The following is a 12,598-nucleotide window of genomic DNA, read 5'->3' on the forward strand; positions in this document are numbered from 1 at the left end:
CTCCAATTCTTTCCTGCCTCTCTCCACCAGCGCATTTTTGTCACCTCCGGCCGTCTCTCGACACCTCAACCCTCGTGGCCCTTCCGCCCACCGGAACATCGCCAGACTCGCCCGAACGAGCCTGTGGGCTCCTGTCATTCCTTGTGGTGTCACAGGTCATTGATTGATTACTGGTAAGTCGCTGCTGTCTCCTTGCACTTGCTGTTGCCGCCCGCAGCCCTGTGGCCTTGCGTCTTGCCCGCTGATCCAGCCACGACTTGACCCGGACGCGTCCATGGGCCGGCTCTCCGGGGCCCGGATCAAGGCAAGATGAGGTTTGTTTCGATGGAATTGGCTGCTGCCGGTGATGCCGATGCTTCCAGGGCCCTCAGATGGGCTCCCAGGCGGTGGCCAAGTCTCCAATTGCTGGTGATGGCGTCTCTCAGCCTTGCCAGCACTTACACACGTGGGATGCCTTGGATTGGCATTGCTTCACGATTCCAAAGCAGTATTGCTTTCTAGGCTGATGATCGCGGGTCGCCGACTTGTTCTTTCACCGCCTCTTCACTGGGGCGGACGCGTAACTTGAAATTCATGATGCTAACTGCCGTCGGTTCTGTAGGAGTTCCATCTTCGCGGATACCTCCATCATGTCCTCTCCCAGCGAGGGGGACCCCTCCAACGGAAATCTGTCGCCGGATGACTCCATGACTTTTTCAGCTGTCGCAGACCAGCAGGGAAACGATAGCGACGTCTCCCAAGGCCTGAATGCCACCAATAGCCCTCCTGACCACCCATCTCCCTCCGATCCCGAAGCTTCAAACGATGAGGCTACGAACCATGCAGACGCCGACCATGCCATGTCAGAAAGCGAAGAATCCAGTGTAGCCGACGCGTCAGACGATGGCGACTTCGATATGCAAGCTACCTCGCCATCCCAGCATGGCAATGACGAGGAAGACGACAATGAAGACGACAATGAAGACGAGGACGACGTCACAGCTGGCCGAGCCAGTTCATCAGAATCAGCTCGAGCAGCGAAGCGAAAAGCTCCCGTGGAAGATGAATATATGAAGGCCAATCCAGAGCTTTATGGTCTTCGGAGAAGTGTATGCCTTTCCACCCAAGCTGTGTCCTCTCTATTCTCTTTGATGTCGAATGCTGACCTCCTTATCCTAGACTCGACCACGAGAGCAACGCAAAATAGTATGTCACATGTCCAGCTGCAATGTCTTGTCGCATTATGTACTAACTATATCAGATCGAATCGGAATCAGAATCAGATGTTGCGCCAGCCAGTCGTCGCCAGAATAAACGCCGGCGCGTTGGAAGTTCCCACGCATGTGAGTCTTGACGCTTTCCCATGCCCTCTCGCTCCCATCAACCTTGAAGCTAGCTGAACCGATTGTAGCCTCAAAAAGGGGAACGCCCGTATTGCAACCTTCAACCAACGATTCCGACTCGGATTCTTCTACATATGGTGGAGCTCGCGCAAAGAGCCAACAGAAAAAGGCTAGGCAACAGCGTGAGATGCAGCCCGCCTTGGCCCTTGCCGAGAAGCGGTGGTCAAACCGCCGTGCGGCGCAACAGGTGCAAGAAGGCGCATACGAAGAGAGCGATGTCGACGAAGAAGATGAAGAAGATGCGGAACTTGCTGCGTCTTACTACGTCGATGACTATGTCGACAACTCCCCCTACATCGAAAAAGTTGTCAAGCACAGGCTCAGAGATGGACACGAGCTTACCTACGATTCCACCCGCAGCGACTTTGAATACTTCATCAAGTGGCAAGGAAAATCCCACTTGCATGATACCTGGGAGCTGCTTGATTCTCTACGCAGTGTCCGCGGCTTTCGCAAGGTCGAAAACTACTTTAGAAAGTTTGTCGACCAGGAGCTTGACATTCGGTTTGGAGATGATATTCCCCCGGAGACAAAAGAGCAGTTTTTCCTCGATCGCGATCGAGACGAGGAAGCTCTTGAAGACTACACCAAGGTCGAACGCGTCGTCGCCGTCCGGGATGGCGATGAGGGCGATGAGTACTACGTCAAGTGGAAAGGACTTACCTACGAAGAATGCACGTGGGAGGCGGCATCAGACATCAGCACCCTGTTCCAAGACAAAATCGACCAGTACATAGACCGAACTTCGAGGTCATGGCTGTCCGACCGAAAGGAGACGAGCCTAGACACGCGATCCAAGATGACCAAGCTGGAGAAGCAGCCTGACTTTATTGTCGGCGGCGAGCTTCGAGAATTTCAGTTGAAGGGACTCAACTTTCTGTGCCTCAACTGGACCCGCGGGAACAATGTCATCCTTGCTGACGAAATGGGCCTGGGCAAGACGGTCCAGACAGTGTCGTTCCTCAGCTGGTTGCGCAATGCTAGGCGGCAGGAAGGGCCCTCCCTTGTCGTCGCTCCGCTCAGCGTCATCCCTGCTTGGTGCGACACATTTAACAATTGGTCACCAGATATCAACTACGTGGTGTATCTTGGACCAGAGGATGCTCGAAACATCATCCGCGAGAATGAGCTAATCATCAATGGCAATCCCAAGAAGCCAAAGTTCAACGTCTTGGTCACTTCTTACGAGTTCATTCTGCAGGACTGGCAATTCCTACAGTCTATCAAGTGGCAAGTTTTGGCCGTCGATGAGGCGCACCGCCTCAAGAATGCCGAATCCCAGCTATACCAGCGCCTGGTGGGCTTTGGTATCCCCTGCAAGATCCTCATCACCGGAACTCCTATCCAGAATAACTTGGCCGAGCTGTCTGCCCTTCTCGACTTTTTGAACCCCGGAAAAGTGACCATTGACGAGGACCTGGACTCGCTCTCCGCTGCCGACGCCCAAGAGAAACTGCAAGACCTTCACCGGTCCATTGCTCCGTATATCCTAAGACGCACAAAGGAAACGGTCGAGTCCGACTTGCCACCCAAGACGGAAAAGATTATTCGCGTTGAGCTTTCAGATGTGCAGCTTGACTACTATAAGAACATTCTCACCAGAAATTACGCGGCCCTGTGTGATGCTACAAACGGACACAAGAACTCCCTTCTCAACATCATGATGGAGTTGAAGAAAGTCAGCAACCACCCTTACATGTTTCCCGGAGCAGAGGAGAGGGTTTTGGCTGGCAGCACACGTCGCGAGGATCAAATCAAGGGCTTGATTGCAAGCAGTGGCAAAATGATGTTGATCGACCAGCTGCTGTCCAAGCTGAAGAAGGACGGACACAGGGTTTTGATCTTCAGCCAGATGGTTAGGATGCTGGACATTCTCGGCGATTACCTCTCCCTCAGAGGCTACAAGTTCCAGCGACTTGATGGCACTATTGCAGCGGGCCCGCGACGCATGGCTATCAATCACTTCAACGCCGAGGACAGCGAAGATTTTTGCTTCCTGCTTTCCACTCGTGCGGGTGGTCTCGGCATTAACCTGATGACCGCAGACACTGTCATCATCTTTGATTCTGACTGGAATCCCCAAGCAGATTTGCAGGCCATGGCTCGTGCTCACCGTATCGGACAGAAGCGACCGGTCAACATTTACCGACTTGTGTCGAAAGAAACGGTAGAGGAAGAGGTTTTGGAACGCGCCCGTAACAAGCTTCTTCTGGAATATCTGACCATTCAGGCTGGCGTCACTGATGATGGAAAAGCCAAGTTCAAAGAGGAGCTCAACAAGAAGGGCATCAAGATCGACGGCCCGTCCACTTCAGAGGACATCCAGATGGTCCTGAAAATGCGATCGTCCAAGATGTTTGAGCAGAGCGGCAACCAACAGCGATTGGAGCAGCTCGACATTGATTCTATCCTGGAAAATGCTGAAATTACAAAGACCAAGGTTGACGACAAGATCAACCTGAGCAGTGGCGGTATCGACTGGGATAATTTTATGCAAATTACCGATGTCAAAGTAGATGATATCAACCTCGACTGGGACCAGATTATCCCAGCAGAAAAACTCGCCGAGATCAAGGCGGAAGAAGAGAAGAAGCAACATGACGACTACCTCGCAAAGGTTGCAGCTGAGAGTGCGCCGCGAAGGGCGGCTGTCAAGAGCCGCAACAAGGATGTGGAGCGCGCAGACCGCTTGAAGAAGCGCCAGAGAGAGCAGCAGCAAGAAGAGGAAGAGCAGCGCGCCTACTTGGCGGATCCCAAACGCCCCTTGAACGATAAGGAGCAGCGAAATCTGATCAAGGCCTACTTCCGATTTGGATCCATGGAGGATCGCAGCGCCGATATCATCCAGGAAGCCAAGCTTGGAGAGAGAGACCCCGACTTTGTCAAATCAGTCTTGGACGATTTTATCAAAGCTGCCCAGCAAGCCGTGGACGACAACAGCGCCAAGCTCGCCGAGGAAGAAAAGAAGATGGGCAAGACATTGACAAAGAAGGACAAGAAGGCTGTGCTGATCGATTTCGGCGAGCTGAAAAAGGTCAATGCTGAGACTGCCATCGAACGGCCTAAGCAGCTGCAACTTCTTCGCCAGGTGATTCGCGGCCATTCAGACTGGAAAAATTTCCGGGTGCCGGACGCCACCAAGGCGGCCAACTACAGCTGCCCCTGGGGAGCGAAAGAGGATGCCATGCTCCTTGTCGGCATTGACAAGCACGGGTTTGGCGCGTGGGCTCAGATACGCGACGATTCGGACTTGGAGATGCAGGAGAAGCTCTTCCTGGAAGAGCATCGGGTGGGCAAAAAGGAGGAGAGATCCAAAGGCAATGACAAGCTCAAAGCCCCTGGCGCTGTTCATCTCGTACGCAGGTCAGAGTATCTCCTTTCCGTGCTGCAATCAAAGCACTCGAATGATCGGTCAGTTCACAAGGCGGTGGAGAACCATCATCGCAACAACAAGAAGCTCCACGCAGTCAATGGCAATCGCGGCAGCAGCTCGACGACAACTTCAACAGGCATCAAAAGGCAACGAGAGCGAGAGAGGGACCACGGATCTTCTGAACAGCGATCCCATGCCAGAGAGGATGGTGCACCGGCTAGACCCGATTTCAAGCGCAAGCATCCCTCTCACGACGATGCCCGTAGTCCCAAACATCGGCGCTCTGAGGACCCTCGCCGGTCTAGCAAGGCTGGTGATGAATATCGCGACGGCCGCATAGAGAAACGACGCCATCGCGAAGATGACGACCGCCGCCATGACAGATTCCGGCGTGAGGAGTATCGCCGCGATGATTATCGCCGTGATGACCGCCGAGACGACCGCCGAGATGATTACCGCAGGGATGATCGTCGAGACGACCGTCGTGACCGGGACCGGGATCGAGAACGAGAACGAGAACGAGATCGTGATCGCGATCACCATCGTGACCGCGACCGCGACCGCGACCATAACCGCGACCATAACCGCGACCGAGACCGGGACCATCACCGAGATCACCGAGACCGTGATCATGCAACCCGACATCTGGATGAACGCAGAGTCAAGGCACTCCGAAGGTTGGATGAGCTACGGCGCATTGGCGATGACAAGGACCAAAGGGCCAAGGACAACGACGCCATGATTTGGTTCCTCTTGAAGCCGGTGAGAGATAACTTTGAGAAAATTCTTTCAACCACCAAGGACAGCGTCAAGTCCAGTAAGGAGCGCGCAGCCATTTTTGGAGCCGAGCTGGTGGCCATTGGGTCGTTTCTCGACGAGAAGCTGCCGGCAACGGTAGCAGACGATGGTCTCAAAAACAACTTCTGGTAAGCGATTGCAAACTTTCAACTCTTTTTTTTTCTACTGCTAACTTGGCTCATAGGGAATTTCTGGCGGCTCTTTGGCCCGTCGACGATACCAGCAAGAGCGTTACAGGTGACCGACTAAGCTCAATGTATCGTACGCTCCACGCTCGCAACAAGTCGAAGAGTTCTGAGCCTAGTGCCGCAAAACTCAACGGCACACACGCTGTTCGGTGATTGAAAAAGTGACCACTGGAACAAGCTAAAGGGGGAAGTTGATGTTTAGATTTGCTCTGTGACGAGTTTATAAAAGAAGAGCTTGGCATTTATTTGCATTGTCTGGCGTTTGGTATTAGGTGGCATTATGGTTCAGTCACAAAAGACTCGGCTGCAACAACATACCCGGATTTGCATGGAAAAAGAAACAAGACGACACGCGTTGAGGAGTTTGTTTATACCGGCTGGCCGGCTCGACGAAGACTTTGACGTCTACTCTCTGGCCCGCCTACCGAGTTGATTTTGAGAAGGTTGTATTGTTTGGCTTGACTGTGATGAAGGGAGGAGAGGAGGGATACTCCTTTTTGCTACCTTGTCTCTTTTTCTCTCTTTTTTTTCTCTTTCTATTTTTTTTTTCTTTTTCTGACAAATGTTTTATTTTACTGTTGACGACAAGAGCTTACTCATGCCGTCGGATTGAGGGTACACGTTATACCAAACATTTTCCGGACATTGGAAGGGTTGTGGGAGGCGACGGATTTTTCTTTTACGAATGTAATATGAGCGGTTATACGGCTTTTCCCCCTCCTCACTATGTTTTCCCGTTTCACATGGGGATTCTTGTTTTTCTAAATCATCCCGCCTTGTTCTACGGATAGTAATTAGAGGAGCGAGTTGGCAGATGGGGACACAAGTTTGATAGTCACTAAGCCTGGGCACAAGAAAAAGCCTGAGGCAGAGGAGGAGTCGATAGATGAATAAAATAGTTTAAGTATCTGTGGTTGCTACTGTGGTGATGATTTGTTGTGCGTGTTTTGATATACGAGGTCGATACGTGCAAATGGATGAATGACAAGCAGAGAACACTGATGCATCTCAGCGTGGCACCATGTGAGTGGGCGCAGTAGATGCAGCACATGAAACCACTTGGATGCACTCCGTTGTAGATGAGGCGATACTAATTCTGAATGTTTCGATTTTTTTTCTCTTCTTGTTCTGCTTTAAAACGGTCGTATTCAAGTCAGACTTTTCAATACATACATAACCTTAAATCACTACCTAATCTACCTCTTACATCCCATATCCCCGCCTACTTATCTTGTACATATCCATCTTTCGACAAGCGACAATGTCTCTTCCTCTCCCCTTCACCAAACACTTCGCCGAGCTCACCGTCCTGCGCGCCGCCCTGCTGACCAGAAGAGTCATCTCGGCCGTCACGGAAATCTCCAAGCACGATGCGACACCCGTGACCATGGCCGACTTTGGCGCCCAGGCGCTCATCATGGCGGCTCTGCACGAGCTGTTTCCCGGGGACGGCTACGTGGGCGAGGAGGACGCAGAGACGCTGCGCAAGGATGATGCGCTGGCGAAGACGGTGTTTGAGCTTGTGCGGGAGATTGGGGACGAGTTTGCCAAGCATGAGGCGGTTAATGCTGATGAGGATCTGGGCGTGAGGAGCTTGCCGGGCGTCAAGTCGCAGGCTGAGATGCTGGATTTGTTGGATTTGGCTGGGCGGGGGACGCCGGGGCATAAGGGGAGGTATTGGGTCATGGATCCTGTTGATGGCACGGCTACGTTTCTCAAGGGCCAGCAGTACGCCATCTCGCTGGCGCTGGTGGAGGACGGCAAGGAAGTGCTGAGCGTCGTGTGCTATCCGAACCTCAGCCTCGACGACGGCGTGGTGGCCGAGACGGGCGTGGACACTTCCGGCTGCGGCGTCATGCTGTCGACCATCCGCGGCGAGGGCACCGAGTACCGCAAGCTGTCGACGGAGTACTCCCTCGGGCCATCCAGAAAGCTAGACCGCTTCCCTACGCCGAAGAGTCTCTCTTCCCTGCGCCTCGTGGACTGTCTGGCCAGCAAGTCGTCTCGTCTGGACATTGCCGAGGCTCTAGCGAAACAACTCGGTGCGCTGCCCTTCCCCGGCATCGATCTGTGGTCTTCGCACGTGCGGTACGGAGCGCTGATGCTCGGCGAGGGAGAGGACGGGAAGCACATCATGATTCGCGTGCCCGTTGGTGCTCGCGGCGATCCTTCTCGTGCGTACGTCTGGGATCATGCCGGCTCGCAGCTGCTTTACACGGAGATGGGCGGTAAAGTGACGGATTTGGAGGGCAAGGACATTGATTTCGGGGCGGGCAGGACGTTGGCGGCTAATTGGGGGCTTGTGGCTGCCCCGGAGAGTGTTCACGGGGAGATTTTGAGATTGGTTAGGGAGTTGATTGCCAAGGATTCAAACTAATGGAGCGGTGATTCGGACACACGAAGACTGCTGCTGTTCCAGAAAGAAAAAGTGAGGATAACAGACAGTTGGATCACTATTTCGCCGTCATTTGCAAATGCTGACCATCTCCCTCATGCTCATTAAAACAACTATTATGTCTCTATCCATCGCCATTATATCCTCGAATGTTAGCTTGAGATGTCACTCGCACCACCTTCATGCCATATGTTCTATTTTATATACACAGCCCCCCTCTTCTTCTTTACATCAAGCTACTCCTGCCCCCAATCTCCATGCTTCCCTGCCCGTCCTTCATCTGCCCACTCCGACCCACCACAAACTCGTGATAAATCTTTTGAAGCCTCGCCTTCTCATCCTTGCCGATACTCGCTCTGGTGCTCTCCAGAGCCTTGGTCAGGTGAGACCAACCGACCACCACCTCTCGCTGGTCGGCCGACTCCTTGCCCTCGGCCTCGTCGACGCCGGGTCCTCTGCGGGCTTCCTTGGCCTTTCGTCGGGCTACTTTGATCTGCTCCAGCTTAGACATGATGGCGGCGTTTTCCACCAGCGCGGCAGATCTGCTCTTAGCCGCCACCGGAGCCGCCGTCTCGTCGTCGGCGCCGTAGCGGAACTGCACAAAACTGGTGGCCGACGATGCGCCCTTGCTGTCCTTGCCACGTTTGGTCGTAGATGCCGGGCTGTTGATGTCTCCCAGCACGTCGTGAATGGCCTCGAGCTGGGCGTTTGACACCAGTGCCTGCAGGTCAGCGCCTGAATATCCCTCTGTCTTCTGGGCAATCGATCTCAGTGCTTCTTCCGACTCGGTCAGCTCGCTCGACAGCCGGACCTTTTGCAGCATCGCCTTGATGATGTCCACTCGGTCGTCGAGCGATGGCATATCACACAGCAGCGACTTGTCGAGACGGCCGGGACGCAGCAGCGCCGGATCGATCAGGTCGGGTCGTGAAGTGGCTGCCAGGACATAAACGCCAGACAAACCTTCAGCACCGTCCATCTGCGTCAGCAGCTGGTTGACCACACGATCCGTCACACCAGTCGAATCATGGCCACGCTTCGGCGCAATAGAATCGAATTCATCAAAGAACAAGACGCAAGGCTTGGCCGCCGACGCTCGGTCAAAGAGATCTCGCACACTCTTTTCTGACGCACCGATATACTTGTTGAGAATCTCGGGACCCTTGACACTGATGAAGTTGAGGCCGCATTCTCCCGCGACGGCACTCGCCAGGAGCGTCTTGCCGCAGCCAGGGAAGCCGTACAGCAGCAGGCCTGATCGGAGCCGCAGAGGACACTGGGAGAAGATTGGTGCGTACTTTGTCGGGTACTGCAGCGTCTCGAGGAGGACCTGGCGTGTCTCTTGTAGGCCACCGATGGACTTGAATGTGGTTGTTGAGCTCTGTAGGGATACGTTGCGCAAGGACGCTGGCGTGAACCCCTTGATGGCCTTGTCGAAGTCTGCACGGCTCAGATGCACCGCTCCAATAGTGTCTTCGGGAGTTAAGCTAATAGATCGAATGATTGCCTCGTTTCTGGCTCTGGCGATGAGAACCGTCAAATCACCGGGCAAGTATCCGTCAGTCAAGCCGGCAATGTCGAGAAAGTCCAGGTCTGAATCCAGTATGAAGCCGCCGGGTTTGCTCGACGAGCCGTCTTCGTGGCCATTGGCACCCGAACCATGCCCGTGAAGCCAGTCGCTCGCTTCTTCGGAATTCTCCGTGCCGTTGGCAGTCGTCGGCCGACTGCCGTCGCTCACCTGTCCCGAAGCCTCATCCTGAGCCACGGCATTCTGCCGAACAATGGCCTCCATGATTTTCCGCCGTCCATCCTTGTCAGGGGCCTTTAGCTCGATGATCTCGCGGACGACGTGGCCACTGACGACAACGCTGTTGAGGGTGTCCTTGCCCTCTGCCGTCGCTAGCAATGTGACGCCGCTGTCTTTGGTACAATATTGACGCACGACAGATCGGATCGTTTCACTGACTTGACGGCTTCGTCCGTTGTCGTTTCCGACCTGAAGTTCCGTCTCCACTGGACTCAGCTTGTCCAGGTCGTCAAGAACAACAATCGCTTTGCCGCCCAGCCTTGCGCCCCAGCTGGCCAGCATGAATATGCGGTTGAGAGTTTCCTTGATAGTGGATATCCTCGCCTCGTCGGTCACTAGCTTACGACATGAAAAGTAGATGGTATAGAATAGTGTCTCCTCACGAAGTCGGCTGGCGAGATACCTAGCAATGGATGTCTTGCCGGAGCCCTTTGTTCCAGTGAGCAAGACAGAAGACATGTGAGCAAGGTGTGACTGCAGATTTGCTAGAAGCGAGTCGATGCCGACGAGCAATGAGTCGTGAGACGGCTGCAGTTCAAATAGGTCCGTCTCGGAAATCCAGGAGGGTCGTGGTACTGGTTGTTGAAAGTCGATGGGTATTTTCGGATCCAAGCCGGCCAGCCAGAGAGCTGCGTCCTTGTTCTGCTCTTGTGATGCAACATCTGAGCTATACTCAAACTTGATGATACCTCCTTCCCATCCCTGCGGAGCCTCCAGGCCATCGTACAGATCAACAACGATGCCGTCAGTTATGGGCCCTTGCAAAAGCCCCTCGGATCCCTTGGGCCCAGAGTAGATATGCTTAAATCTCTTGGTGGATTCCTCCTTCTCCGCCTTCGTCTCAATTCCAAATCTCAGGCCCTCGGGTGCCTTTGAGCCTGCTGCAAAGGGGAAGACTTTGATTTGCTGAATAGCTCCGCGAGGGAGAGGCTGAGGAGCGGCTTGGATCTTGACAATACCGCCAACGATACCCGTGCAGCCGAGGGCAGCGCACAAAGCCGCTGACAATGCCGCCGCCTGGCCATTGGGCGGATCGTCCCATGGCTTCAGCTTGGCAACAATCTTTGATGACGCATTGCTCGCAACAGCTGCAGATCCGTCTTCTGGCTGTGGTTTCTGTAATCCAGCAGGCTTGAGAACATCCACCACGACGTAGTTGATGCCCCTGAAATCGTTGGACAGGATATAGTCACGATCAATCCAGACACAGAGGCCGGGCTCTGCAATGCCCTCATCGAACCATTCATTGCAGGCAGCCCTATCGATTGCGCGGAGCAGCAAAGACGGCCTCTTCTCCTCCCTGGCGCTTCGTCTCCGAATGGTGCTGGCCCCGCTTCGTTTAGACTTTGATGTGCTCGCGACGCTTCGGTGGTCACCACTGTTCTGCGAGGCCTTGGCTCTCGTTTTCGGCGCGACAATGACTTCGGCGTTGGGAGAGAGCTTCACAAAAGCCACGTCGGCTGCTGGTGCGGGTTCGAGAGACATGATCTTTATGACTGCTGTCGACGTCGGTGATAGATGCAGAGTCAATGGGTGCGCTGGGACTGCAGCACCGCCGGTAGGGACATATGCCGGGTTGGGAAGCGCTCGTATCTGGGACTGCAGGTTAAGCTCGAGGAATGTTGCGTGCAGTTCTATGATTTCCCAGTCCTCAGGCGTCAGCGGCTCGATGTTGATGGTGTGTGCCAGCGGAGGGTCGACGTGAACGGTGGCCATGACCTTTTCACCATCTGTCAGGCCGAGGGTGTTTGCAAAGGTCGCGTCTATCTCGACTAATTGAATCTCTTGATCTCGCGATGAGCCGCGCGAGCTTGTCAGTCCGTCACGTCCTACCAGCTGAGCAGCTCTCCTCTTGCTCGGCATTCCCGTCCATCCAACGAAGACGGATTGCTCCTTGGGGGCTCCGGTCTGCCCACTGGATGGAGCCGGTCGGTATGTGAGTTCGACAACGACATTCTGGGCGGGCTATGAAAAAATAAGAGGATTAGTTTAGTCGCACAATACCTTCGAGATCAGCAGCATTGAGCAGGTGGAAAGGAGTAGCGCTCTCAGTGACGTACAGTGTTTACGTTGACCAGCAGGGTAACCAACGATGTAGGCAGGTTGACGAGACAGTTCTTTAGATGCACGAGCGATAGCTCGGCAGCGGTAGACTGCGCATTCCTTCTGGGAGCCATGTCTAGGAAATTGAATGCAAGTCTGTCTTGTCTCGTCAGAACAGAATCCGGGCGCAAGTTCGGCTGCAAGATGGCGATGCTATTCCGCGTTCCTGGAACTTATGGAGCCAGCCGGTTGCTATGCCGAGGCAAGGCTCACGTGCCGAGCGGCCGGCGCTACCAAGGGGGTACCTCCCGAGGCTACTGAATCGCATCTGGGGCTGAGGTACATGCATGTATCGTGGCTTGCCTTCTCTGGAGCAAGCTGAAAGCTGCACTTTGGCAGTGAGTGACTCGACTGAGCTCCTCCGCATACCTTAGCCACGTGTGGCTTGTGTGCAGTACGTACCTCTTAATTGGCTTTTGACGCCGTTAGACGCGTCGCGCGTCTGTCTCGTGTCAACCGCCAGCTTTTTCGAGAGCTCTCGAGGCTAGCAGCATTTCCCAACTCCTTACTAACCCACACACGCATCCCTGCAAGTTGGTTTCCCAGCCCACC

At 54.2% G+C, this 12,598-nt stretch overlaps 4 protein-coding genes across 4 annotated transcripts; 3 read left to right on the plus strand and 1 right to left on the minus strand.

Moving 5' to 3' along the window:
• Positions 1–629: 629 nt before the first annotated feature.
• M431DRAFT_75560 (hypothetical protein) lies at positions 630–5,894 on the plus strand (the record flags this gene model as incomplete). The annotated part of the gene is made up of 5 exons (XM_024922350.1): positions 630–1,088; positions 1,159–1,185; positions 1,241–1,322; positions 1,391–5,681; positions 5,738–5,894. 5 exons carry the CDS (start codon positions 630–632, stop codon positions 5,892–5,894), a joined length of 5,016 nt encoding a protein of 1,671 aa, XP_024778398.1.
• Positions 5,895–6,051: 157 nt separating this feature from the next.
• M431DRAFT_284561 (hypothetical protein) lies at positions 6,052–6,654 on the plus strand. The gene has a single exon (XM_024914042.1). It carries the CDS (start codon positions 6,209–6,211, stop codon positions 6,530–6,532), a length of 324 nt encoding a protein of 107 aa, XP_024778399.1. The 5' UTR covers positions 6,052–6,208; the 3' UTR covers positions 6,533–6,654.
• A 474-nt stretch (positions 6,655–7,128) lies between these two features.
• M431DRAFT_76960 (hypothetical protein) lies at positions 7,129–8,118 on the plus strand (the record flags this gene model as incomplete). The annotated part of the gene is made up of 1 exon (XM_024922521.1): positions 7,129–8,118. The coding sequence occupies one exon, from the start codon at positions 7,129–7,131 to the stop codon at positions 8,116–8,118; it is 990 nt and encodes a 329-aa protein (XP_024778400.1).
• Positions 8,119–8,240: 122 nt separating this feature from the next.
• M431DRAFT_284571 (hypothetical protein) lies at positions 8,241–12,184 on the minus strand. Its single transcript, XM_024914043.1, has 2 exons — positions 12,004–12,184; positions 8,241–11,908 (listed from the first exon to the last, which is right to left on the minus strand). The coding sequence occupies exons 1-2, from the start codon at positions 12,118–12,120 to the stop codon at positions 8,363–8,365; spliced, it is 3,663 nt and encodes a 1,220-aa protein (XP_024778401.1). The 5' UTR covers positions 12,121–12,184; the 3' UTR covers positions 8,241–8,362.
• Positions 12,185–12,598: the final 414 nt, after the last annotated feature.

The sequence above is a fragment of the Trichoderma harzianum genome, assembly GCF_003025095.1.
Source record: "Trichoderma harzianum CBS 226.95 unplaced genomic scaffold M431scaffold_2, whole genome shotgun sequence".
NCBI classification, from domain to species: domain Eukaryota; kingdom Fungi; phylum Ascomycota; class Sordariomycetes; order Hypocreales; family Hypocreaceae; genus Trichoderma; species Trichoderma harzianum.

Coding starts and splice junctions, on each gene's coding strand:
- M431DRAFT_284571 (XM_024914043.1), bottom strand. CDS start 12,120: ATGGCTCCCAGAAGGAATGCGCAGTCTACCGCTGCCGAGCTATCGCTC. Junction 11,909..12,003: donor TGCTGGTCAACGTAAACACT/GTACGTCACTGA, acceptor ATTTTTTCATAG/CCCGCCCAGAATGTCGTTGT.
- M431DRAFT_284561 (XM_024914042.1), top strand. CDS start 6,209: ATGAAGGGAGGAGAGGAGGGATACTCCTTTTTGCTACCTTGTCTCTTT.